This window comes from Odontesthes bonariensis, chromosome 5, assembly GCF_027942865.1.
Source record: "Odontesthes bonariensis isolate fOdoBon6 chromosome 5, fOdoBon6.hap1, whole genome shotgun sequence".
Classification (NCBI taxonomy): Eukaryota; Metazoa; Chordata; class Actinopteri; order Atheriniformes; family Atherinopsidae; genus Odontesthes; species Odontesthes bonariensis.
Window position 1 is genome coordinate 39163290 of NC_134510.1, and position 26829 is coordinate 39190118.

At 42.6% G+C, this 26829-nt stretch overlaps 2 protein-coding genes across 2 annotated transcripts in view; both read left to right on the forward strand.

Moving 5' to 3' along the window:
* LOC142380471 (apoptosis-associated speck-like protein containing a CARD) overlaps window positions 1-21114 on the forward strand; it is a 57935-nt gene extending 36821 nt beyond the window's left edge. The window contains exons 6-7 of the mRNA XM_075466354.1: window positions 18062-18286; window positions 20204-21114. Coding sequence (XP_075322469.1) covers window positions 18062-18286; window positions 20204-20460 — 482 coding nt within the window. The 3' untranslated portion in view covers window positions 20461-21114. The remainder of the gene's footprint in view (window positions 1-18061; window positions 18287-20203) is intronic.
* Window positions 15573-16959, forward strand: LOC142380472 (caspase a-like). The gene is made up of 2 exons (XM_075466356.1): window positions 15573-15927; window positions 16509-16959. Exons 1-2 carry the CDS (start codon window positions 15689-15691, stop codon window positions 16510-16512), a joined length of 243 nt encoding a protein of 80 aa, XP_075322471.1. The 5' UTR covers window positions 15573-15688; the 3' UTR covers window positions 16513-16959.
* Window positions 21115-26829: the final 5715 nt, after the last annotated feature.

Below are 26829 nucleotides of genomic sequence, written 5' to 3' on the forward strand. Positions count from 1 at the left end.
CACAAAGTGCTCCTCTGTGGAGAAAAGACAGAAATGAAAGAAAAGATTCGGTCAACACTTTTAATCCAAAGGCAGAAAACTTCTTGGTCGTTTTTAAAATGCGACGACTGAAGATGGTTAAACTCAAATGACTTCATCTCTGCTTTCTGTTTCTTTAAAGTGTCGAACAGTAACTTTGTGGGTTCTGCCTCTGTTGGAGACGTCTGAGGAAACAAAGAGTCACACGAATACGAGCATGTGAGGGCAGAAGGACGAGGATAGATAGAAGCAGAGCGGTAAAGACGGCAGGACGGCCTGAAAGGGAACTTGTTTGTCTGGAAGTTAAAGTCAAGTCAAGTCAAGTTTATTTATATAGCGCATTTCAGACACAAGTGCAATTCAATGTGCTTCACATTAAAAAAGGAAAAAGAAGAAGAAGAATAAACGTAACAAAAGAGAATTAAAAAACTTAAAACACCAAGGTAAAAACATTAAATAATTAGAATAAGAAAGATTAAAACATATCAACATGAATCACAGAAGATTAAAAACCTTAAGATAAGACATTAAAACAGATCATTTGCTATTAAAGAAAAGGGAACAGCTCTGTCTTTAGTCTTGATTTAAAAATGTTAATGGTGGGTGCATTTTTGACAAATTCTGGGAGCTGGTTCCAGCGCTTAGCAGCATAGTGACTAAGAGCTGCCTCTCCACACTTCGTGTTTACTTTTGGAATTACCAGCAAATTCTTCTCTACTGATCTTAGTGTCCTGGTTGGTGTATATCTCTGAAACATATCGAGTAGATAGCTGGGACCCCTGCCATTTAAAGATTTAAAAACAATGAGCAATGCCTTAAAATCAATTCTGTAGCTCACTGGGAGCCAGTGCAGCGATCTCAAAACTGGTGTTATGTTGTCAAACTTCTTTGTTCTCGTAAGAACCCTTGCTGCAGCATTTTGGATGAATTGAAGCAGCTTTATGGTCTTTTTGGAGAGACCTGTAAAAAGGCTATTACAGTAATCGATCCTACTGGTAATAAAGGCATGGATTAGCTTCTCCAGATCATGATATGACACGAGGCCTCTGAGCTGAGTGATGTTTTTTAGATGGTAGAATGCAGACTTAGTAATGGCCTTCATATGACTATTAAAGTTTAGGTCACTGTCAATAATGACACCGAGGTTTTTAACTGAGTCCTTAGCCTTCAGCCCCTTTGTTTCAAGGACAGTAGCGATCTTTAGTCTCTCCTCCCTTTTTCCAAATATAATTACTTCAGTTTTTTCTTGTTCAGCTGGAGGAAGTTGTGTGACATCCAGTTGTTTATTTGGTCAATGCAGTGATATAGTGAGTTCAGAGGGGCGTAGTCATTGGGGGATATAGATAAATAGAGTTGGGTGTCGTCAGCATAACTATGGTAATTTATTGAGTTATTGCTGATAATTTGTCCGAGTGGCAACATGTAGAGGTTAAACAATAGCGGTCCCAGGATAGAGCCCTGGGGGACCCCGCAGTTTTGTGATATTGGTGATGAGGTATGGCTTCCAATGACAACAACAAAACTTCTTTGTTGGAGGTATGATTTTAACCAGTTTATCACTATGCCAGAAAGACCAACCCAGTGTTCCAGTCTATGCAGCAGTATGGTGTGATCAACTGTGTCAAATGCTGCACTTAAGTCTAATAGGACCAGGACTGATGCTTTGCCGGCGTCAGAGTTCAGACGTATGTCATTCATCACCTTGGTGAGAGCTGTTTTGGTGCTATGATTGGCACGGAAACCAGACTGAAACTTATCGAAATAGCTGTTTGATTTTAAAAAGGAAGTTAATTGGTTAAAAACAATTTTCTCTATTATTTTACCCATGAATGGTAAATTCGATATGGGCCTGTAGTGGTTGAGTACCAGTGCATCCAGGTTGTTCTCTTTCAATAGGGGTTTTACAATTGCTTCTTTCAAACAAGCAGGAAATGAGCCGGTTTGTAGTGAGGTATTGATGATCTGGAGTACATCGTGTGATATCAGGTGTAAAATGGATTTGAGAAAGGCTGTTGGCAGAATGTCTAAGTCGGATGTGGAGGAACTGAGACTTAGTACAGTTCTGTTAAGAATGTCTAAATCAACTAAATGAAAATTGTCATTGGGTTGAGATTTGACTTGACTGTAGCAAATTGGTCCAGATTCTGGGCCGGTTGCACTTGTGTAAGTATGTTTGTGCGTATGTTATCAATCTTTTCTTTGAAAAAGGATGCAAATTCATTGCACTTTCTGACTGAGAGGAACTCGGAGGGCACTTGGAGTGGGGGATTTGTTAGTTTTTCAACAGTCACACGTCCATTATTAATATTTCTATTAATAACGTCAGAGAAAAAAGACTGTCTAGCTTTAGAAGTTTCTAGGTTGTATTTGGATAGCATGTGTTTATAGATTTGATGGTAGACTTCAAGTTTGGATTTACGCCACCATCTTTCAGCCCTCCTGCATTCTTGCTTTAGTAGTTTCATTGTTGGATACAGTATCCAGGGTGCTTTTTGGTGGCCCAGTGTTTTGCATTTTACAGGGGCATAAACATCCATAATACGAGTCATCTTTGAATTAAAATTAGACATCGTCTGCACTCTCTGAAGATTGACTATGGGTTTCTGTGAGTGCCTGCTGAAAGAGAGCTGCTGTTCCATTATTGATAACTCTCCTTTTGACCGTTACAGATTTCCTTTCAGCATGAGGGTGCATAGAGACATGAGTAAAAACACAATAATGGTGTGACCTTGATTGTGTGACCTTGATTGTGTGTTGGTCCAGCAACGTGCTGTGTAAGGCTAAAAGTGTCGATTAAATTTATAAATTCCTTAGAATAGGCATTCTCTGGGTTATCAACATGTAGGTTAAAATCTCCTGATATAATCACACTGTTATATTCCACACAAACATTCGATAACAGCTCACCAAACTCCTCTAGGAAGAATGGTGTAGAAAGTCTTGGAGGTCTATAAATAGTCAATAAAAGTATGTCAGATGAACATTTTAAAACTACAGCTAAATATTCAAAGGATGAAAAGTAACCAAGTGCTGTCTTTTGACACTGAAAGAGTGCCTTAAAAATAACTGCTATTAATAATAATAATAATAATAATGCATTTTATTTGACAGCGTCTTTCAAAACACCCAAGGACACTTTACAAAATTAAAAACACAAATACAACATTGGGAAAAAGAATAAAATAAAACATAAAACCACAAATAAAAAAAACTTTAAAGTGAGAAGGCTAACTTGAACAGATGAGTTTTCAGTTGTGTTTTGAAGAAGAGAAGAGAGTCGATATTACGGATGTCGGGGGGAAGAGCGTTCCAGAGTTGGGGAGAGACAGAGAAAAGGCTCTTTTCCCCATTGTGCTGAGACGGACAAAGGGCACACTGAGTTGGATGGAAGAGGAAGAGCGAAGGGAACGTGAATAGGTTGGGATGTGCAGAAGATCAGACAGATAAGGAGGGGCGAGGTTATGAATTGCCTTGAATGTGTACAACAGGATTTTATATTGAATTCTAAATGAGACAGGAAGCCAATGAAGTTGCTGTAGAACTGGAGTGATGTGATGAAATGAGGCCGTTTTAGTAACGATGCGAGCAGCAGAGTTTTGAACCAGTTGAAGTTTACGGATGGATTTCAGAGGCAGACAAACAAGAAGAGAGTTACAATAATCAATTCGAGAAATGACCAGACTGTGGACCAGGATGGAAGCAGAGTGCAGGGAAAGAGATGGAGGAAGTCGGTTGATGTTATGAAGGTGGAAATATGCAGACCGGGTAATATTATTAATATGAGAGGTAAAAGACAGAGTGCTGTCCAGAATGACACCTAGACTTTTGACCTGAGGGGTTGGAGAGACCACAGAACTGTCAATGGTGAGGGAGAAGTTATTGACTTTAGAGAGAGTTGATTTAGTGCCAATGAGTAGAAACTCAGTTTTATCACTGTTTAATTTAAGGAAGTTTGATGTGAACCAGGACTTTATTTCTGCTAAGCAGGAAGTGAGGGAGGAAGGAGGGAGCGAAGAATCAGGTGCAGTGGATAAGAAGAGCTGAGTGTCATCAGCAAAACAATTAAAGTGGATGTTAAATTTACGGAAAATATTACCAAGGGGCAGAAGGTATATGATAAAAAGGAGGGGTCCCAGGACAGAGCCCTGGGGCACACCAGAAACCACAGAGGATAGATGAGACTTGAATGATTTAACCTGGATGAACTGAGTACGGCCAGAGAGATAAGACTGAAACCAGGCGAGGGATGTGTGGGTGATACCAATGGAAGAAAGTCTATGGAGCAGGATTGAATGAGAGATTGTATCGAAGGCTGCACTGAGATCGAGGAGAATGAGAAGAGAAAGTAAACCTGAGTCTGCTGCCATGAGGAGGGTATTGGTGATTCTGAGGATAGCAGATTCTGTGCTGTGACCAGGACGAAAACCGGACTGGAACTGTTCGTACAAACTATTCTTTGTTAAATGAAGATGGAGTTGAGATGCCACTGATTTTTCAAGAATTTTTGAGATGAAAGGAAGGTTAGAAATCGGGCGGAGATTATTGAAATTGTTTGGATCCAATCCAGGTTTTTTGAGGATAGGAGTAACAACTGCAGTTTTGAAGGTAGTAGGTACAATTCCAGAAGAAAGAGAGGAGTGAATGATGGCAGAAACAATAGGAAGAAGCGAGTCAAGGCAATGTTTTACAAGAGCTGTTGGAAAAGGATCTAATGAACATGTGGAGGGTTTGGATTTCTGGATAAGGTCGGCTATTTCAGAGACTGGAGGAAGCAGAAAGGAAGAAAAAGGCTGATTGAGGAGAGGAGGATCAGAGAGAAAAGTGGTAGGAGATGCAGGACAAAGTTGCTGGTGAATTTTCTTAATTTTATCATCAAAAAAGGACACAAGAGAATTGCAGGTGTCATCTGAATAGAAGTGGGAGGGTAGAGGATCGGGGGGATGAAACTCTCCTATTCCCCCTCCCTGTTTATTATGTCTTTCTGAGCTGATAAAATTAAAGTGTGGGGGGGATTGTTTCTATGAGGGTGATACAGCTAGTTGATTCTTCCAGCCAGGTTTCAGTTAAAAGTAGAAAATCAAGGTTATGGGTAGAAATAAAATCATTCATGATAAAAGACTTATTTTTTAGAGATCTAGCATTCTGCAGAGCTAGTTTTACATTGAACATTGGAATCTTATCCACTAAAACAGAGTCACGAGTTATAGGGACAGACAAGAGATTACAAAAATAAACCGTCTTGATCGGTCCGGGACATTTTCTGCTGGCTCTGGGCATCGTAGCGGGTCTGCAGCTAACTGTGGTAGGGATTGGGAAGTAGAGGGGTGAGGGCCGTGAGGGGGGAGGAGGTGGTGTGAGGGCTGGTCAGTTGGGTTTGGGGGAATGTGACTAGTCGATCGGAAATAGAAATCTGTGAGAGGTGATTTGTGAAGTTTGTGACCAGTTGCTTGTCTCCTGCTCTGTTGGGATGTAAACCGTCACAGCCACTGGTGTAGACTGTAGAGCCTGCTAAAACGTTCATAGCCGCGCCTGTGCGTCGGTATTGGCCCGGAGAGAATGCACGATTTTCCCATATTCTCTACAACAGATGCCAGGCTTTCGAAGTCTTCTTGAAGTTTAATCGACTGTCTCTTCATGACGTCATAGGCACCTGTGTGGATAATCACGGACTGAACAGAGGGGTGCCGCGCTATCAGACGCGGGATCTGTCTGATGCAGTCCTGGACATTTCTGCCAGAAGTACTGTAAGTTATTGCATCTGGTAAAGCAATAAATCTCATGATGGAATCTCCGATGCATAGAAACCTGGGAACCCAGGCCTCCAAGCCACTCGGCCTCAACGAGTGGCCAGGTAATCGCTGCTGGGAGCTAGCTGGCTGGCTAGCACCGTTGATGGTAGCGTGCGGCGGCCTGACGCTAGCTGGAGTGCTAGCAGTGGCGAGCAGATCCCTGGAGGGCCGCGGGGCCGGCTGCAAGCCGGCTGGAGCACCGTGGAACCCCGCAGTAGCGGCCACAGATGGTCCCTTGGGTCTCCAAGACCCCAGTTTCTTCACTGCAGCGGTGTGGGACGCAAAAGCAGCAGCGGTCGAGGGCCTGGGTGTTGAGATGGCGGTGGGAGCTGCAGCAGGGCCCGGAGGCTCGGCACCGGCGGGCTTCCCAGGCAGCCGTGGATCAATGGTCAGGGCAGGCGATGGGGAGACAGCCGCAGCACCGGAGGACAGTATGGACGCCGGGTGCAGCTCATAGCCTGGAGGGGTGTCGATGACCACAGTGGTCGATGACTTCTCTGCAGGTTCCTCATCGGCGGGGAGAGTCGGGTGCAGGAGTCGAGAGCGTTTGCTCCACGGGGCGCTGGAACCAGATAGGCCTGGGGGAGAGGTGAGACGTGCAGGGCTGGAGGAGCAGCAGGAGGGCCGCTTCCTTGATCTTCTCGGCTGTTCGCGGTAATCCGCACCGAGACCCTGGGTCTCATCATCTCGCAGATCGGCAAGCGGACTGAAGCGGTTCTGTAGCTGTACGGTAAAGGCCCCGCTCGAATGATCCGGACTAGTGGTGGCTGTGGACGCATCGGATGTTGTGGATGGCTCACTCTCGGAAAACTGAGGAGTCCCCGGGTCTTTGAGCTGGAGCAGTAAGGCGTTGAGCTCTGACTGACGACGAAGCAAATCGCTGACAAGTGTTTCAATGCTGAGGAGTTCGGTTTTAATCCTTTCTATCGCAGAAGAAGTCGGATCCGCAAAGTCTTCAAAAACGGTGAGTTCACAAGTTTTTTCTTTGCTGATTTCTGGTGTTACCGGTGAGCAGGGGCGTCTGTAGCTTGAGCAAACATTCGGGGCTGTAGCCCAGAGATGAAAATAATTTTTAACGGGGGTCCGGGGGTTTCTCCCCCGGGAAAAAAAATTAAAAAAGGGAGTGTTAAAATTAAAATTTAACACACTTCATGACCAGCTGCTACACAATTAAGAGTTCAGCTTTGGCCACTTTTACATTCATCATGACATATCAAATTGCTTTCTTTTTCCTTTTAAATTGGCATTAGGAAAACAAAACAACTTCCCCTTAAATATATGTCTATATATATCGGCATAAAATAAAAGACTCAATACACACAAGTTCCAAAATATCACACCATTAACAACCTCAGTTCACTCTCATAGACTTTTATATCACCACAACTTTCTTTAGCACACCGAGAAACAACAGAAAAATAGCCTCAGAGCAGCTAAAAAGACAAGTTTCTCACCGTTGCTCTCTGTATTTCAAAGTACGCCAATATCAGAGCTTGAAGCGGCTCTACAGGTGACAGGTGAGTGGTTAGCCTGTTAGCCACAGAGCTTGCAGCAGCTCTACAGGTGACAGGTGAGTGTTAGCCTGTTAGACACAGAGCTAGCATTAGCATGGACGACGGTAAGCGTTAACAAGCCTTTATTTTGATAACTGACTCGTCTTACCGACGTACTTGTCTCCGGACTTCCAATCGGTATGTGCTCTGACTTTCTTTCAGTGTAACTCGGGATTTTTCTCCTTTTTCTGTCCTTTTCACAAGTAGCTGCGCTTTACTTCTCTGGTTAAGGTCAGAAAATAACGTAAAAATCGCGCACCTGCAGTTCACCTCCCAGCTGAGAGGCTGAACATGGCCTGCGTAGCCCCTGATTGGCTGTTGAGGCACTCCCCACGTGGGGTCATACGAACTGTGCGGTGCATTCAAATGCAACAGGAACATTAAACTTTACCGATGCAAACATAAAATAAATACTCTCCCGCTTCTTTTATTGGTTTCCATGTCAGTCCAGAGAGATTCGGGGCTGAAGCCCCGAATAACCAGGTCTCTCGACGCCCCTGCCGGTGAGGCACTGAAAAGCTCTGCGCGGCTACTCGCCACACACTCACTGGTACGATATGAACACTTCATAATCACCTCTGGATGTTAAAGGGATAGGCTGGATGTTAAAGGCTGGATGTTAAAGGGATAGTTCACCTCTTTTGACATATCAGCAACATCATTTCTGAACATCTTCTTACCCCCTGCTGCGTCCTGTGAGCAGAGTTCCAGCCTCGTTTTGGTGTTGATGAAGGTAGTCCGGCTAGTTGGCTGGGGTTTAAAAAATAAAGCGTTTTGCTTCTCAAAACAATATGCGTTCAAAAGAGTAATACATTTGCATCACAAAATGGTTCTCCAGGAAAAAGTCAGACCTTTCCTTTCCTTTTGTTTTGTTTCCTTTCCTTTCATTTCATTTCCTTCTCTTTTCCTTTCCGTTCCTTTCCTTTTGTTTCCTTTCCTTTCTTTCCTTTTGTTTCTTTTGTTTCCTGTCATTTCCTTTCTTTCCTTTCCTTTTGTTTCTTTTGTTTCCTGTCATTTCCTTTCTTTCCTTTCTTTCCTTTCCTTTTGTTTCTTTTGTTTCCTGTCGTTTCCTTTCTTTCCTTTCCTTTTGTTTCCTTTTGTTTCCTTTCCTTTCCTTTCTTTCCTTTCCTTTTCTTTTGTTTCCTTTCCTTTCTTTCCTTTCCTTTCCTTTTGTTTCCTTTCCTTTCCTTTCTTTCCTTTCCTTTTGTTTCCTTTTGTTTCTTTTCCTTTCCTTTCTTTCCTTTCCTTTTCTTTTGTTTCCTTTCCTTTCCTTTCCTTTCCTTTCCTTTCCTTTCCTTTCCTTTCCTTTCTTTCCTTTACTTTTCTTTTGTTTATGTGCTGTGCAGACCGAAGTGCAGAGCGAGCAGTCCCCTGCTTCCGAGCAGCAAACACCGTAACAGGCGCGGCTGTCGGCAGGCGGCAGCAGGCAGTGATACGAAGGGAGAGAAAATAGGGCCAAGAGATTGTGAGGTCCGACTTTTTCCTGGAGAACGATTTTGTGATGCAGATGTATTACTCTTTTGAACGCATATTGTTTTGAGAAGCAAAACGCTTTATTTTTTAAACCCCAGCCAACTAGCCGGACTACCTTCATCAACACCAAAACGAGGCTGGAACTCTGCTCACAGGACGCAGCAGGGGGTAAGAAGCCAAATTTAAAGCAGGTGATGCTTTTTGAAGGAACTTTCTGAAGGTCAGCAGAACATCAGCTGAACTGCGATGTCTCCTGTTCAAATGGAAGACGTTGGAACAGTTTACCTGCAGCCTGAGCCCCTCCAGCTGTTAAAAAGAGTTAGACAGAGTTAGAGCTTCTAAAATCAGATGGAGTTCAAATTTTTCCAGCAAAGGTAAGAAGCTGTGATACTGAAATATGATCCTCTGGATGTGATGACAGAAGAGGTAAGGATGAGTCACTGCTACTGACCAGGTGGAGGTGGACGATATCCAGCTTCCATCGCTTCTTTAACTGTTAAGATGAGAGAAACACAGAGTTAGATTCTGAGGGATAAGGTTCAGTTCAAAGCTGACGTTCAGAGATTTTAACAAAGGGAAAACACCAGAGGAAAGGAGTCCCTGACTCTGATGTTTGGGGTTTTTGCACCATGTGTTGGTTAAAATGGCATTTAAAGATGGTTTCCCATAATTCCATCACAATGCAGGTGTGCAGTTGGCTCGGTCAGTGGTGTTCGAAAGACTGAAAGTATGGATGGAAAACGAACTCGCGGTTTGTAACGTCAAATGAGGACGATGAAACGGGTAATATGTTGAACTCTGCAAATCTCCGTTCAAGTTAAATAATTATCAACTCAATGAATTGCGTGGCGTTATATAATTTAGATAATAATATGATGCGACGCCACATAACTGGGAAACTTTGTCTTGTAGCTCCTCAGAGTCAGAAGCAGCAGCCATGAGCCCACAAGTCCAGAGTGGGCAGGTAGGATTGAGTGAATATTATTAGAATGAATACAATGAAAAGTATGGTGTAGACCTGCTCTATGAAAAGTTCCCAGGGATGCTCGATGATTCAGCACTTCATTAATGAAACTGACCTGAATTGATCAGAAGACTTTGTAAAAAAGGGAGATTTGTGCTGAGAAGTCTGGAAGAACTTTAAAATGAAAATGGCCGAGTAAAAGTTCCGTACCCTTCTCCATGTTTGGTGGATCCGCCGATTACTTTCTTTTACGGTTCCACAGCAGACAGCAGCAGACTTTTACAAAATAAAAGCCTGTGAGCAACAGACTTTTACAGAATAAAAGCCTGTGAGCAGCAGACTTTTATAATAATAAAACCTGCGTTAATGTGCGATAAAATATTTATCGGCGTTAAATAATTAACAAGTTAACGCGATAATAACGAGTTAACTCGTCCAGCCCTAATATATATATATATATATATATATATATATAAAATATTCAAGATTGCATAGAATATTTATCTTAATTATAAAGGCTCATAGTTAAAAAAAAAAAAGAAAGCATGAAATATATTGTTGTTGCAGGCTGCTCATATTTACCCACATGAATCACAGCTAATACGACTGGATGAAAATAATCCTTTAATCTTTGAGAGCCGAGCCACAGGAAATACAGAGTGGACTATAAATCCTTCACACAATAAATCAGCAGAGCAGAGATGACACAACTAAAACTGCAAGTTAAAAACTCATCCTGAAAAGGATAACAAAAATCCAATGTAACTATATATATATATATATATATATATATATATAAAACACCTTCCAGAAGATGTGAGACAGGCCTCAGCTCTGATAATGTTTAAATCCAGGCTGAAAACAGTTCTGTTTAGCTGTGCATATGACACCTGAAAGTGTTGTATGTTAAATTAATGAATTAATGATTATTTCTTATGTTTTTTGGAATGATTTTATTGCCTTCTTGTGATTTTATGTAGCTGTAAAGCACTTTGAATTGTGCCCCACAGATAAACTGGCCTTGCCTTGCCACTCTGTTTCAGGCCCAACACTTACCGATCAGGACAGATGTGTGTGTGATGAGTGTGTAGCAACATTCCACATGTGTAGAAGGTACCAGCTTAGTAAAACTCAGTACAGTGTGTGAATATAAGCACAGCTCTGCAGTGGTGTCAAAAGTACACACATTTGTTACTTAAGTAGAAGTATAGATACTGCAGTTTAAAAACACTCTGGTAAAAGTGAAAAAGTATGTGCTCCAAAACCTACTTAAAGTATAAAAGTATAAAGTAACCTTCAAATAAAAAAAATAAAACTTTTTTTTTTTTAAAACCCACACAAAAAGGTAGATGCCACTATATGAATTGCAAGCTTAATTTGAAAACTGATTAGTTCTACACGTGGGTCTTGGGTGTGCAGAGTTTGCATTGCATTTTCCACGAGTCATTTTTGCACCCGACTATTTCGAAAAATTCTTTGAGATGGGGCCAAGGATGAGGAAGGTCTTGCTGGTCTCCGTCTCCATCTCCCGATACGCTCTCGCCTGTGTCCGACCTTTCAGACATTTCGCCATCTTTTTCTGAATCCGACATTGTGGCGTGGCACACACTTCGCGCAGCTGAAGCTGCTTGCTTCTGACAAATGACGATTTCCTTGTGTGTCAGAACAAATTTGACGAATAGCCTAACTGATGAGTGTTTGCGTTATATGATTCATCCAATTACACTCGTTCTCACGAGGTGTGGATGGCGCCACTGATCTGTATTGGATGGCGCACATGACATGAAATACATAAACATTAAACTGAAGCCAAGAGTAACGAGGCTGTTTGTTTTGAAAATGTAAGGCATAGAAGTCAGAAGTAGGCAGAAAAATAAGTAATGGAGTAAAGTACAGATACCTAAAAAGTGTACTTAAGTACAGTAACGAAGTATTTGTACTTCGTTACTTGACACCTCTGCAGCTCTGACCCTGGTCAGGCTCAGCATCCAGCGGGAGAACAGGGACTGTGGATACAAAGCAGTGGAAATGTTCTTCCATCTGTGCGTAATGATCAGAATCACCCAGCTGGTTCTCTTCTAACCAGCTGTTTCACCCTGACAGCTGATGCTCCGGAGCAGGTTGGGTTGGCAGACAAGCACCCGATACCTGTAAAAGCCCCGCCTCCTGACCAATCAGCTCTCTGACAGATTTAAATAGGACAAAGACGTCGGCGCATGAGCAATGAGTCCACCTTCATGTTTGTGAGAGATGTGTCATCAGAAGGGAATGTTTCTGCAGCCTAAAGCAGACTCTGATCTCTCCAAAGTTTGTTCCTGCGCACGTTTAAAGATTTGGAACTAACGCTAATGATGTTACAGGGGAGGCTGTGGTTCAGTGGTTAGAGTCGGTTGTCCAATAACCAGAAGGTTGGCGGTTCGATTCCCACTCTCTCTTGGTGGAACTGATAGCTGGAGGGGTGTCAGTCCACCTCCTTGTCACAGCTGTGCCCTTGAGCAAGGCACCATACCCCCAGGCGCCTTCATGGCTGCCTACCGCTCCAGGTTGGCATCTGTCTCTGAGTGTGTGACCATGTGCGTGTATGTCAACAGGTGCCAACCTGGATGGGTTAAAAGCGGAGGACCAAATTCAGCTTTGGGTATAAATAAAGTTATTTCATTTCATTTGTTTTTACAACGAACTATAAAATATTTCCTTTCCTCTTCTTCCGTAGTGCGTTTCTGTGCGCGGGCGTCTGTGTGCGTTTATCTGATTAAATCTTTCTAAAACTGATGCTCCCTCAGGGTGCTGCAGGGATGTGCTGTGTGCAGGTGTGCCGCTCACCTTCTCTGAGGAACCCTGCAGCTCTGCCAGCACTCTGCTTCAGGACTGAAACACAGCCACGTCTCCAGCTTCTGAAAGCCAGAGCAGGGAGTTTATGGGCTTTGAAAGTTTCACTTCCTCCTCAAACCAACGCCCAGATGGCGGAAATGAGAAACATCGTCCTGTGGGTGGATCCTTCCACACTTCCCGGATTTTGATCTCCTGATGTAAAATAGATCATTATTCTTAATGATCCAGTTTATTTACTGGTTACAGTAAACAAGGTCCTGTATGGAAACTACATTAGTTTTCCTTTGGTCTCACCAGAAGAGGTGCGAAACATCATCAGGAAGATGAAACCCTCAACTTGTGCCCTTGACCCCCTCCCAACCTCCCTGGTAAAATCCCATATTACTGTCCTAAGTCCCCTGATCACCTCTGTCATAAACCACTCTCTCCAAACCGGCCATGTCCCCCTCGTTCTAAAAACAGCCATTATCAGACCACTTCTCAAAAAACACAACCTTGACCCAGAGGTCCTCTCAAACTACAGGCCCATCTCCAATCTACCCTTCATTTCAAAAGTACTTGAGAAAGCAGTTGCCACCCACCTTCAGAACCATCTACAACTAAATAATCTGTATGAAAAATTTCAGTCCGGTTTCCGCCTCGCCCACAGCACAGAGACTGCACTAATAAGAGTCACAAACGACCTTCTTATGTCATCCGATGCCGGCACTCCCTCCCTCCTCATCCTCCTGGACCTATCTGCTGCTTTTGACACAGTTGACCACACTATTCTCCTGAACAGGCTCCACCTCACCACAGGACTCACAAACACTGCCCTCCCTTGGTTCCAGTCATACCTTACAAACCGGACAGAGTACATTTCCATGGGTCACTCCACATCGAACCCACACACAGTCACCTGCGGTGTCCCCCAGGGGTCAGTCCTTGGCCCCATCCTGTTTATCCTCTACCTCATTCCCCTTGGTCAGGTCATCAGCCGCCATGGCTGTTCATTTCATTGTTATGCCGACGACACACAACTATATGTAAATGCCACTGCTGCAACCCCCCCCTCTTCATCACCGTCACAACTCACCGCCTGTCTGGAGGAGGTAAAGCTATGGATGGAGCACAACTTCCTCCAATTAAACAGCTCCAAAACTGAAGCTATCCTAGTCGGCACTCCTCACCAGACCAAATCATCTCCCATAACCAGCATCACCTTTTCCGGCTCCAACATCCCCCTCTCATTAACTGTGACCAACCTTGGTGTTAAAATGGACCCCCAACTCAACTTTGATTCTCATATCAACCTCCTCTGCAAAACCTCCTTCTACCACCTCCGGAACATTTCCAAACTCCGCCCCATTCTTTCCCTGTCAGATGCCGAAAAGCTGGTACATGCTTTTGTGTCATCAAGGCTGGACTACTGCAACGCACTTCTCATCGGGATCTCTAGCAAGAGCCTGCAGAGGCTCCAATACATCCAGAACTCTGCAGCTAGGATCCTGATGAGAGTGCGTAAACATGAGCACATTACCCCCATCCTCCACTCACTCCACTGGCTTCCCGTCGCCACCAGGATCGAATTCAAAATATCCCTCCTCACACACCAATGTCTTTATGGACATGCCCCCCCCTACCTGAAGGAACTCCTGGACCCTCTTAAAACTTCACGTCCCTCCCGCTCCACTCACTTAAACCTCCTCCACCAACCCAGAACCAGACTGAGGACCATGGGAGATAGGGCCTTCTGTGCTGCTGCCCCACGCCTGTGGAATGCCCTCCCCGACACCCTGAGAGCACCACAATCAACCGATTGTTTTAAAAGGGGTCTAAAGACATTTCTTTTTAGCAAGAGTTATGGTCCCCTCTCTTAGATGTTTATTTCATTGCTCTTATTATTCTATTTTATTTATTTATTTTTCTCCTTCTTTTTATCATTTTTAAACCTGTAAGCCCTTTGAGATCTCTGATATAAAGGGCACTACAAATAAAATTTATTATTATTATTATTATTATTAGTTAGAGTGCTCAAATCTGGATGGAATTATTCTAAAGAGGTTGTAGAATAAAGTCCAGAATGTATATTCACTTATGCAAACTGAATATTTGCATAAGGAAGGTCGGTGTTCATAGCCTAGCAAGCCAGACCCGTACAGCAAATAGCTGCACAGGTGCTCGCAATTCAAAAAACATTCAGGACAGCTGTCAATCTGCCCAGGAGTGGACGTCCCAGCAAGGTCACCCCAAGGTCAGAAACCCAAGAGCTACATCTCAGACTCTGCAGGCCTCAGTTAGCATGTTAAAGGTTAAAGGTCACCCCAAGGTCAGAAACCCAAAGAGCTACATCTCAGACTCTGCAGGCCTCAGTTAGCATGTTAAAGGTTAAAGGTCACCCCAAGGTCAGAAACCCAAGAGCTACATCTCAGGCTCTGCAGGCTCTACATCCACTCCTCTGTACGCCACAGAATAAAATAAGTACAAATGAGTTAAATTACTTCAGAAACTTGAACTTACAAACACTTCCGCATTTCAAAGTAAACCAAAGTTACTGATCCAGTTTGAGCGGTGTTTCCAGAGGCCGCTTCATGAGAAAATGAGGACATTATTCACCAGCACACAAAAAGTAAGTACACCCTGTTTCATTTCCAGCCTCTGACGTCATTGCGCTGTTGGACTGGACTGTAACTTACAGCCAAACTTTGTGCAAACCAAGAGAAACTCACAGAGCAGATCCACTGAATCTGGTTTTTATTCATGTCTACACACGTTTTTAAAGTTGTTTCATTGAATGTTTTCATGACAGTTTGCAGAAGAAGTGGTTCTTTGTGTCAGTCCGCCAGAACCTGTTGTCACAGATTCCAGGAGGGAAGAAAATGTCATGCCTGGTAACTGAAAGTTCCTCATCGCGTGTCTGAACACCGACCTACCTTATGCAATCATTCAGTTTATGCAGGTGGAATAGGAGGAGCGCGCTGACGCACCTGGGCACGCGCTTCCTGACAGGGGAAACGAACTTGGCTCGGCATAGAACCGCGTGGAAACCAGCCCGCCAGTTTTGGATCTCTGAGTGAGAGATGTCTGGTGCCAGTATGAGAGAGTTCATGCAGAACGCGGTGGAAAGCCTGTCTGAGGAAGACTTTGAAAGGTTCCGCGATGAGCTCGTGGAAAGAAAGCAGGAGCCGCGCGTTAGGCTCAACAGGGTGGAGAAGAAACCTCGCAGGGAAGTTGTAAAAGTGATGATCAACACTTTTTTAGAGGACGAGGCTTTTGAGGTGACCAAGGAGCTGCTGGAGAAGATCAGCAAAGGATATGGGTAAGCGTCTTTCTAAAGGGATGGACATAAAGGGCCATTTCACTGCTTTTCTGCATACTGCCATGAATTTCAATATTGACTCTTTCCTGCTTTAGAATATTTAATTTCCAATTTATAAGAAATGTTGTCAATCAATCAATTTATTTATAAAGCACATTTTAAATAAACACAAAGGTTACCAAAGTGCTGTACATTAAAATAAACACAATAAAACATCATAAAACAAAACTGTGCACGTAAAATAAACAACCTAGACGGTGGTAAAAGCCAAAGAAAAGAGGTGTGTTTTAAGACGACTTTTAAAACAGGACAAGGAAGGGGCCACATTGTCAAGTGTGACCATCTGGATATTAATAAGAACTGCTCTGTGGTCAGTAAGAGGGGTGATGGGTGTATTATTGTTGTATCGATTGTCGTCCTGGAGGCCATCTATCACCACTTTACCGAAGCCGAAGTTACCATTAGAAGGATTGAATTTGTCTTAACGAGCCATGAAATCACGTTGTAAAATCCCTGAACGTCAGCTTTGAACTGAATCTTATCCCTCAGAATCTAACTCTGTGTTTCTCTCATCTTAACAGTTAAAGAAGCGATGGGAGCTGGATATCCTCCACCACCACCTGGTCAGTAGCAGTAAGTCGTCCTCAGTGTTGGTCAAGTTACTTTTAAAAAGTAGTTACTGCTCCCAAAAAGTAATTGAGTTAGTAACTCAGTTACCACATTGTAAAAGTAATTAGTTACTCAGCAAAGTAACTGTGGCGTTATTTTTTGTGTTCTATAACGCTGTTGTTCTATAACATCAAATATGTTTAATATTAACTGATTGAATTCATTCAAGGTAAACACAAGAAACTTGTGCTAAAGGAAAAAAAAAATGAACCAGACTCATTGAATATTTCCCTATACTCCCTATAGGCTATAGAAGATATAAAAACCCTAAATACAGTAATTTAGAACATTCTGTATTTATTTGAACTCAATAGATTGCAGCCTGCCATATGATGCATAGAAATAAATTAATAAATAAATTCTGACCCGAAAAATCGAGTGTTGTTTGTTTTTGAGTGGCTCCGCCTCCTTCGCTGGGGCTCATTGCTAGCTGCATTTGGGCTTGGGGTTGGGTTAGCTAGCTGCATTTGGGCCTGGGGTTGGGTTAGCTAGCTGCATTTGGGCCTGGGGTTGGGTTAGCTAGCTGCATTTGGGCTTGGGGTTGGGTTAGCTAGCTGCATTTGGGCTTGGGGTTGGGTTAGCTAGCTGCATTTGGGCCTGGGGTTGGGTTAGCTAGCTGCATTTGGGCCTGGGGTTGGGTTAGCTAGCTGCATTGGGCCTGGGGTTGGGTTAGCTAGCTGCATTTGGGCCTGGGGTTGGGTTAGCTAGCTGCATTTGGGCCTGGGGTTGGGTTAGCTAGCTGCATTGGGCCTGGGGTTGGGTTAGCTAGCTGCATTTGGGCCTGGGGTTGGGTTAGCTAGCCGCCTTTGGGCCTGGGGTTAGCAGCTGCAGAAGCAACATGTGCTTCATATTCGCATGGGTTGATGTGAGGTGCTTCATTAGATTTGAGTTACTTGAGGCAGACGTGGATAAAGTTTTTTTCCCTGGGCATAGCGTGCATGTTACATACACATTCTTGCCTTTTATCTCCAGGGGTGAGAAGTAGTGCCGGTAATTCCAGTTAGACAACGCTACCTTTGAACTTCCCTGGCTCGTCGCCATTGTTGCTGTCTTGTGTGTGTTTAGCAGTCAGCGCGTGCAGTGAGACAGCGTCTCATCATCATCGCATTTGCAACGGTGTCATCATCCCCACCCCTGCTCTCTCCAGGCAGCATGCAGCTGATGTGTAGCCCAAAGCCTACAACCAAATTGTAGTAACGCGCCACTTTATATTCTCAGTAACGATAACGGCATTGTAACGATGGGGAAAGTAATTAATTAGATTACTCCGTTACTGGAAAAATAACGCCGTTAGTAACGACATTATACTTAAACGCTGTTACACCCAACACTGCTCGTCCTTACCTCTTCTGTCATCACATCCAGAGGATCATATTTCAGTATCACAGCTTCTTACCTTTGCTGGACAAATTTGAATTGCATCTGATTTTAGAAGCTCTAACTCTTGTCTAACTCTTTTTCACAGCTGGAGGTGCTGCAGGGGCTCTGGCTGCAGGGGCTCAGGCTGCAGGGGCTCAGGCTGCAGGGGCTCTGGCTGCAGGGGCTCTGGCTGCAGGGGCTCCGGCTGCAGGGGCTCTGGCTGCAGGGGCTCCGGCTGCAGGGGCTCCGGCTGCAGGGGCTCAGGCTGCAGGGGCTCCGGCTGCAGGGGCTCAGGCTGCAGGGGCTCAGGCTGCAGGGGCTCAGGCTGCAGGTAAGCTGTCCAAACGTCTTCCATTTGAACAGGAGACATCACAGTTCAGCTGATGTTCTGCTGACCTTCAGAAAGTTCCTTCAAAAAGCATCACCTGCTTTAAATTTGGCTTCTACCCCCCGCTGCGCTCCTGCTACATTCAGAACAACTGAGCTTCAGACGTGGAGCCTTTAAAGATCAAACTCAGCTACAGCCAGTGAACCGGTTTCTGTCCCATGCTTGTATACAGGGACAGCCCAGGTGAATGGCGCAGCGGGGCTTGTTTTGTCTGATTGAGATATGTGACGTTAGACTTGGAGCCTGGTAGGCCTATCCTAACATAAATATGTTCTCGCATAACCTGTGTGATTATCTAGCCTGGGAATTCCCATGCTGCTTTGCGCGCAATTTCATTCACACTGCAAAGGCAGCCTGGAAACCACCGCCCTTGTTTTTGCCTGAGTTAGGGAACCAATCACAGAACGGGGGGGGGGGGGGGGGGGGGGGGGGCAGTAAGACGATGACGACGTCTATGCGCGACACCGAAGCTTGTAGAGTGTTAATCCAACATGGCAGCGGACACAACGTTACCGTTCGATGCAGCCTTAGAAAGTGTTTTAAGTAGCTTAGAACGCAAGTTTACTTTTAAAAAAGAGCAACGCGTCTTCTTCTTCCTCGTCGAATTTCTGTCGCTCTACATACGTCATCTGGTATGAGTGATACAATTGGCTATGAATTGCGTGCAAAGCAGCATGGGAAAAACCAGACGCCATTTGATAGACATTCGTAGTGTCCAACAAACGGCTCTAGGCATTCGTAAACCACGGCTCAAATACAAGAAAATGCACACCTAGTTCCCAGACAACCATCTCATCCAGATGTGGACGCGTCAGCCAGGCTAGTGATTATCCTAAACTGTAGGGGATTTTATTTGCGGGCAATTTGCTTATGATGTAACGAGTGAAGTCTACATTGGTTCTTCGCGAGTGTTTACTGGTGGTCAGGGTTTGACAGATGCAATTCTCTGGGCGCTTGTTTTTTTTTCTTCTGTTTTTTAATGCAGCATAACATAAGCTACCAGCAGCCCTGGCTCGTCTTCAAAAGGCTGATGCTCAGTACCTCGTTTCATTTCGTACCCCCTTTACAGTCTGCCATTGTTTGTCTGGTAAACTTTGTTGATGTCAAGAGAAGTGTTAAATTGCCAGCACTGTTCTTTGTCCTATGTGTATCAGTATTACATATCCCGAGTCAATACCCTGGTGTTTCCAACGCCGTTTTGCAAAACAAGCCAAAACACAATCTGTGGTTTTCAACTTTTATTTATCGAATAGGATTTTCAACACCTGACAATACACTGTAGAGCAGGGATTCCCAAACTGTGGTACGCGAGCTGCTTCTAGGGAGTACGCGAGATTAAAGGGGCTATGGCGGACAGGTGTTAAAATTAACTTTTTAAATCTTTTGTAATTAATTCATGAATAAATACATAATTTCGAATCAGATCATAATGATATGGAAACATGAAATTAAAGGATATCATTTATAAACTCTGTATGTGTTCATCAAGAAAAGGGCAGCTTATTAAACATGACGCTGGAATAGATCTAGAATGCGTTACTTTTTAATGTGTTGGATGGTGGGTGGTCCGTGGGGGGCATAGAATGCATTACGTTTGTTGTCCCCACCACTTCTAAAACCAAACTGACGCCCTTGCCTGTGATGGACTGGCGGTCTGTCCAGGGTGTACCCTGCTTCTCGCCCAATGACCGCTGGGATAGGCTCCAGCCCCCCCGCGACCCGACCGACGGATTCAGCGGCTATAGAAAATGGATGGATGGATCTTCAGTCGTTACATTTTAAAACGACCAAGAAGTTTTCTGCCTTTGGATTAAAAGTGTTGACCGATTCTTTTCTTTCATTTCTGTCTTTTCTCCACAGAGGAGCACTTTGTGGACAGACACAGGCTGAAGTTGATAGAGAGAGGGACCAGCGACCCCATTTTGGATGCACTCCTCCAGGAAAAAGTATTAAGTCCAGAAGAATATGACGATATAAGAAGTCAGCCAACCCGTCAGAAGAAGATGAGGGAGCTGTACAGCGGTCCCCTGAGAGCTGGAGAAGAAGTCAAAGATATCTTCTACCGAATCCTGAAGGACAAGGAGCCGTTTCTCGTCAAAAGCCTGGAAAACCAATGAATTCTGTGGCCTTACAGTAGAAATGAGGAAAAGTGATTCTAAATGTTTTTTTATTGGTGTCATCCCTGATCACTGAGCCTCATTTCATTACCTCATTTTATATAAAAAACACAACGCAGGGAATGTTTTCTGATGAAAATGCAGATCTTTGTTATTTCAGCAGAAATTTCTCGTTTTAATGCAGCATATCACATGAAGAAGAGTCTGTTTTTAAGCTGAATATTTTCAGTAGAAAAGAAAAGAATTTGAAATTGAATCAGGTCTGATAAGAATTCACTGTTTGTCCTTCATTCAAAATGTTTTCTGGAGTAAACTTAATAATAAAATCAGCACTTTTTGAGAGAATTTGAAGTGTCTGTGTTTAGAACGTGACTTTTATTTGATGGACTTCTGTCTGTGTGAGCCGGGAATGTCCTCTGTTATGTTCATATTTTACACACCTTCTTGAGCTTTGCAGGAAGATCCTCTGGTGACATCGGTGGAAAATGTGGGAATGAGTGATCAGGCCTTCATTTATCAACAAACCTTCATCACTGAGTCCAAGACGATCTATTGCTTCCAATAAGTACATTTATTCCGAAACTTGGCTAACTACATTTCATCATGCCGGCTTTTCAAAGATTTGTTCCTCCTACAAACACGATGACGCTAACAGCTTGTCCTTTTAGCTGTTGTAGAAAATAAAGGGTAGATACGTACAACATCCCTACATGCTTATCATTATATTTCCCGAGCTGGGCTTATCATGGAGATTATAATTCAGCCTCCGTTCTGAGTTTGAATCCAGGGACTGAAGGATGAAGAACTTCCTCCTTTGGACATTGATCCCTTTCAGCAGGCTTCTCTGATGCATCCACCTCTGCTCAGGGAGCCCGGAGGCCGTCCACCTCCTGCTGGTGAGGTTGACAACTCGCCAGTGTCCGTGTTGTTTTAGTTTCAAACTGTGTGCTTTAAGCTGATGAATCGGCTCTTAAAGTTGCACTTTAAAAAAAAAACACAGTCATTTTGCGGCCCTCCACCTCCCTTATATTTCAGTTTTTAAACCATTATTTACAGAAGACTATTTGTAGAAAATGCACAGCGTGCTGCATTAACAGGTGATTTCATGACACTCTGCTGTTTCCTTTCGCTTTTCAAAGTGTTCTCACCAACCAGAGCTGGACTTTTCCAGGTGTGTGTGCGTCTGACTCTGCACACACTCTCATAAGTTACAGCCTAATTAACCACAAAAAGGTACGTCTGTGTGGCTTCTTTTTGTTTCTATATGTTTCTTTTATCAAAGTGCATTAGAGAGATGAATAATTTACTCTCAGTGAGTTGCAGTGTTTTTCCTACATGTATGTTTCTATAAGCAACAATTTACAGGTTATTTCACTAAAACTATGCACTGTAGCCTACATGCATATTCACATAAGTTTGGACTATATTAGTATAAATATAACAAAAATGACAATATTAATTAGAAGAATTTGAATTGTGAGTTTCTCAACCTCTCATTTAAACAAATCAGTACTTGTTTATAACATTTGTAAACACACAAATTCAATATTTTATGCATAAATATATCACTTTTATAACCTTGCTGTCTTGCGCAAAGTGGATAGTCAAACACAATTACATTTACAATTACATTTCTATATCATTTAATTATTTTTTACTTTATTATCAGCACGATTAATAATGTGCAGATTATGAATCAGCACCATGGAGCAAACTCATAGCTATACAGTTTATGTTTTGAAAAAAGTATGAAATGTCACTGTGTGTTTTATTAGATTATGATAAAATATAATATGATAATAAATATAATATTATTAATTAGATTATAGTTTATACATCATATTTCCTTCTGCAGAGACGCCTCGTAAGGAGAGGACGTTAAAGCAAAAATAAAAGGAGTGTTTTAAATTCGTCCATGTGCCCCCTTTTGACTTTGAGCACCTGCCCCTCCAAAGGTCTCTGCACGGCCCTGCAGGCGAAGGTTCATTATGAGAGGGCTACTTCTTAGTTTTTATGAACCAGCTGGGTCAGTCCAGCTAACAGCCACACAGGCATTTATTAACAAGATATTCGACTGTATTTTGTCTCTTTAGCTTAGAACCAGAAAAGTTTGATGAAACAGAGACAGTTGAAGCGTTAAGCCTTCTGCTCGTCCTGCTGTAACATCGGTCTAACTTTCATAATGGTAAAGCCCTTTGGAGGCTAAATAGATATGGAATGCTAACATCTGGATAGTTTGCAGATGTTACAGGCCTCAGGATGAGTTAGCTGTTTTGTACAGGAAAGGTACAGACAAGAGCCGTCAGTTGTGTTCGTTCCTCTGTCCGAGGGCCGCCTGGCGCAGCTCGCTGCAACTACGCCCTCTTGTGGTGGAGTTGGGGAAACGCACCTTATTAAAACCCAAATAGATCCTGGCACCAGCCTTTCACAGAATGCTGCAAGAAACTGAGGAAAATGGCAGACTTCCCAAAAATATGAATTCTGCTAACATTAGTCTCTTATTAAAACCAGGCAAGGACCCGGTATTTCCTACCAGTTATCGTCCCATTTCTCTGATCAATGTTGATATCAAAATAATTTGTAAAGCCCTCTCAAAAAGATTAGAGAAGGTAACTCCTCTCATAATACATCCGGACCAAACTGGTTTTATAAAAGGAAGGCATTCATCCACAAATTCACGCAGATTATTTAATTTAATAGATTATTCTTACAGTAAAAACATTGAAACTGCAATTCTGTCTCTAGATGCTGAAAAAGCTTTTGACAGAGTAAACTGGAGATTTTTATTTGCAACTTTGCATAAATTTGGTTTTGGAAACCGTTTTATAAATTGGCTAAAAATTCTATATAGTTCCCCAACAGCATGCATCAGGACAAATAACCAAACATCCTCTAGCTTTTATCTTCAGAGGGGCACCAGGCAAGGATGCCCACTTTCCCCCTCACTATTTGCTATTTTCATAGAACCTCTAGCTGCAGCGATCAGGCAAACTACTGGTATTAAGGGTATAAAATGCAAGAACATAGAACATAAAATCAGTCTTTATGCAGATGATGTGTTACTTTTTCTCCAGCATTCACAAACCTCCCTCTCTCAGGTTATTGAGTTGATAAACTCCTTCTCAAGGGTTTCAGATTATTCTATAAATTGGCTAAAATCTACAGCTCTTCCAATAAATTGCTCTTTTAACAATTCCCTTACTACACAACTGCAGTCAGGGAATATTACATATTTGGGTATCAATATTTCTCCTAGACTGGCAGATTTAACGAAAAATAAATCACATCCCACTTTTAAAGAAAGTTGGGGATGATCTTGCAAGATGGAAATCTCTAACCATATCTCTTATGGGAAGGGTAACTTCAATTAAAATGATGGTTTTGCCTAGAATTAATTATTTATTCTCAATGATTCCAAATAAACCATCATCTGATTGGTTTAGATCCCTAGACTCCTTTATCTCTAAATTTCTTTGGAAGGATAAACCCCCACGCATCAGCTTAAAAACATTACAGAAGACCAAAGATAAAGGAGGACTAGAGCTGCCTAACTTCTATCATTACTTCTTGGCCAATAGGTTACAATACATCTCAAAATGGATAAAACATAACCCTCTTGATGAATCCTGGTTAGACGTAGAACAGACATTATGCAACAATATAATGATTTCGGATCTTCCATTCATTAGTTCAAACATAAAACGCCATATATGCTTCAAGAGCATCAATGTGAGCTCCTCTCTGACAGCATGGTGGGAGTTTCTTAAAATGATACAGTCTTCACTAATCCCATGCAAACGTACACCCATCTGGAACAACCCTGACATCCTACAACATAATAATATGATAAACTTTCCGGGTTGGGGGTGTAAAGGAATCAAATACCTGGAACACATATATGAGGAGATAGACTTCATTCCATTTAACAGATTAATAATACAATATGGGATGGACAAGACTAAATTTTTGGAATATCAACAAATTAAATCTATAACAAAACATAAATTTAAGTTTAATAAAACTAGGTTGGAAATACCATCAAGGGTATTAGAGTTCCTTAATCTTCAACCTCCCAAATTACTGTCAAAAATCTACAGGGCATTGTCTAACATAGACGAATCAATATCCCTTCCCATTGTGAAATGGGAGACGGATCTGTCAGTCAACTTTGACCAAAACCTTTGGTCCCAGATATGTTTAAGAACTTTTAAAATGCTTAAAAATCCTAATTTACAATTGATACAATATAAAATTCTTCACAGAGTACACTATACAGGTCAACGGATGTTCAGAATGGGTTTTGCATCATCTAGCACTTGCTCGCAATGTACAGGCAATATACCTGATAATTACATCCATGCAATTTGGTTCTGTCCACCTGTCCAGAGGTTCTGGCACCTGATATGTGAAGACTTGTCAAAGTGTCTGAAATGTAAAATACCACCCTCTCCATCAGTTTGCTTACTAGCCCATATAGATGACATGACCTTTGAGACAAAGTCAATTCACATGATTTGCACTGCCTTATGTATTGCAAAGAAAACTATACTTTTAAATTGGAAGAAAAAAAAAATTCTTTGCATTAACCAATATAGAGACCTTTTGTTGGATCATATCAGTCTTGAGACAGCCTCTGCCTCCAAATTAGATCATTCTCTCTGGGCTCCTTTGATCGGTTCCATTACCTAGTGGGGGTGGGGAGTAGCCCCCGATCGCACCCTATGGGGCATGGTGGCCGGTACAATAGCATTTATTGTTTTCACGGTAAAAGGGGTGGTGTATAAAATGTAACTGTAACATATTGTATAATAAAATAAAAAAAAAGGAAAAAAAAAAAAAAAAAGAAAGGAAAGGGATAAAGAAGAAAAAAGAAGAAGAAAAAAAGGTCCTCCATTAGGGGGGGGGGGGGGGTTATAAAAAAAAAGAAGAGAAAAAAAAAAAAACACATTTAAATCTGGCCTTTTGCAGAGAAAAATACACCATAATTATCACCTGGTTCAGGTGTCCTGTGTAGCAGGAGGGTCGTTCCACTGGAAACCGTCCGATACAAACGATTGGTTGTGGAATGTACGTTTAGCTATTCCACATCCGAACAGACCTTTCAGTAACACGTAACTTCATGACCGACCTCAGCATCTGTTGATGTAAAAAGCATCTGTGATGCTACGGGGGTCTGCAGAGTGAAAACTGACACCACTGAAGCCCAGAACTGTGACCCCCTGAAAACATTTGGGGTGTTTCATAAAAGAAAACTAGGGCTGGGCAACGATTCAAATATTTAATCTAATTAATCACATGATTTCCCTGATTAATCACATTTGTACGCAAAATCCAAAAAATTAATCCAAAAGTAGTGTATAGCTTTTAGCATTTAGCTTTATTTTAAATGTGCTGCCATATGAATGAAAGTGCCATGACATTTGTTGTGCAAACACACTTTTAACATCAGCATCTTTCTGTAGTTTTTCTGTAGAAGCCTCGCTCCACTGTCTGTTTCCTTGAATGACTTGCTGCTATCAGTTGTGTGTTTTGCCTTTAAGTGATATTTTAGACTGGAACTACTACGCTGAGAAGACAATTCAACTTGCCAGTGCTTACAGATGACTTTGGTTCTGTCGACTCCGCCGTCTGGAAGAACTTTAACATGAAAATGGCCGAGTAAAAGTTCCGTACCCTTCTCCATGTTTGGTGGATCCACCGATTACTTTCTTTTCCGGTTCCACAGCAGACAGCAGCAGACTTTTACAAAATAAAAGCCTGTGAGCAACAGACTTTTACAGAATAAAAGCCTGTGAGCAACAGACATTTACAAAATAAAAGCCTGTGAGCAACAGACTTTTACAAAATAAAAGCCTGTGAGCAACAGACTTTTACAAAATAAAAGCCTTTGAGCAACAGACTTTTACAAAATAAAAGCCTGTGAGCAACAGACTTTTACAATAATAAAATAAATAATAAAACAGGGGTGGTCTGTGGTGTAGTGGGTTGAGCAGGCGCCCCGTGTACAGAGGCTATAGTCCTCGCTGTGCTGCGTGTTGTTCCCCCTCTCTCTGCCCCCTGCTTCCTGTCTCTCTGAACCTTCCTATCAATCAAAGGCACATAAGCCCCCCCCCCACAAAATTTAAAAATAAATACAGAAAAAAAACCTGCGTTAATGCACGATTAAATATTTATCAGCGTTAAATAACTAACGAGTTAACGCGATAATAACGAGTTAACTCGCCCAGCCCTAAAAAAAAGCTAATGTTGCAAAAGTAAAGCTGAAGTTCAGAGCAGACGCTTCCGAAGTGAAGAGCCGAAGCAGCACAGTGGGGAACGTGCCCGTCCCAACTTTATTTAAGAAAGCTTGTTGACATCAAAGTAAACTGA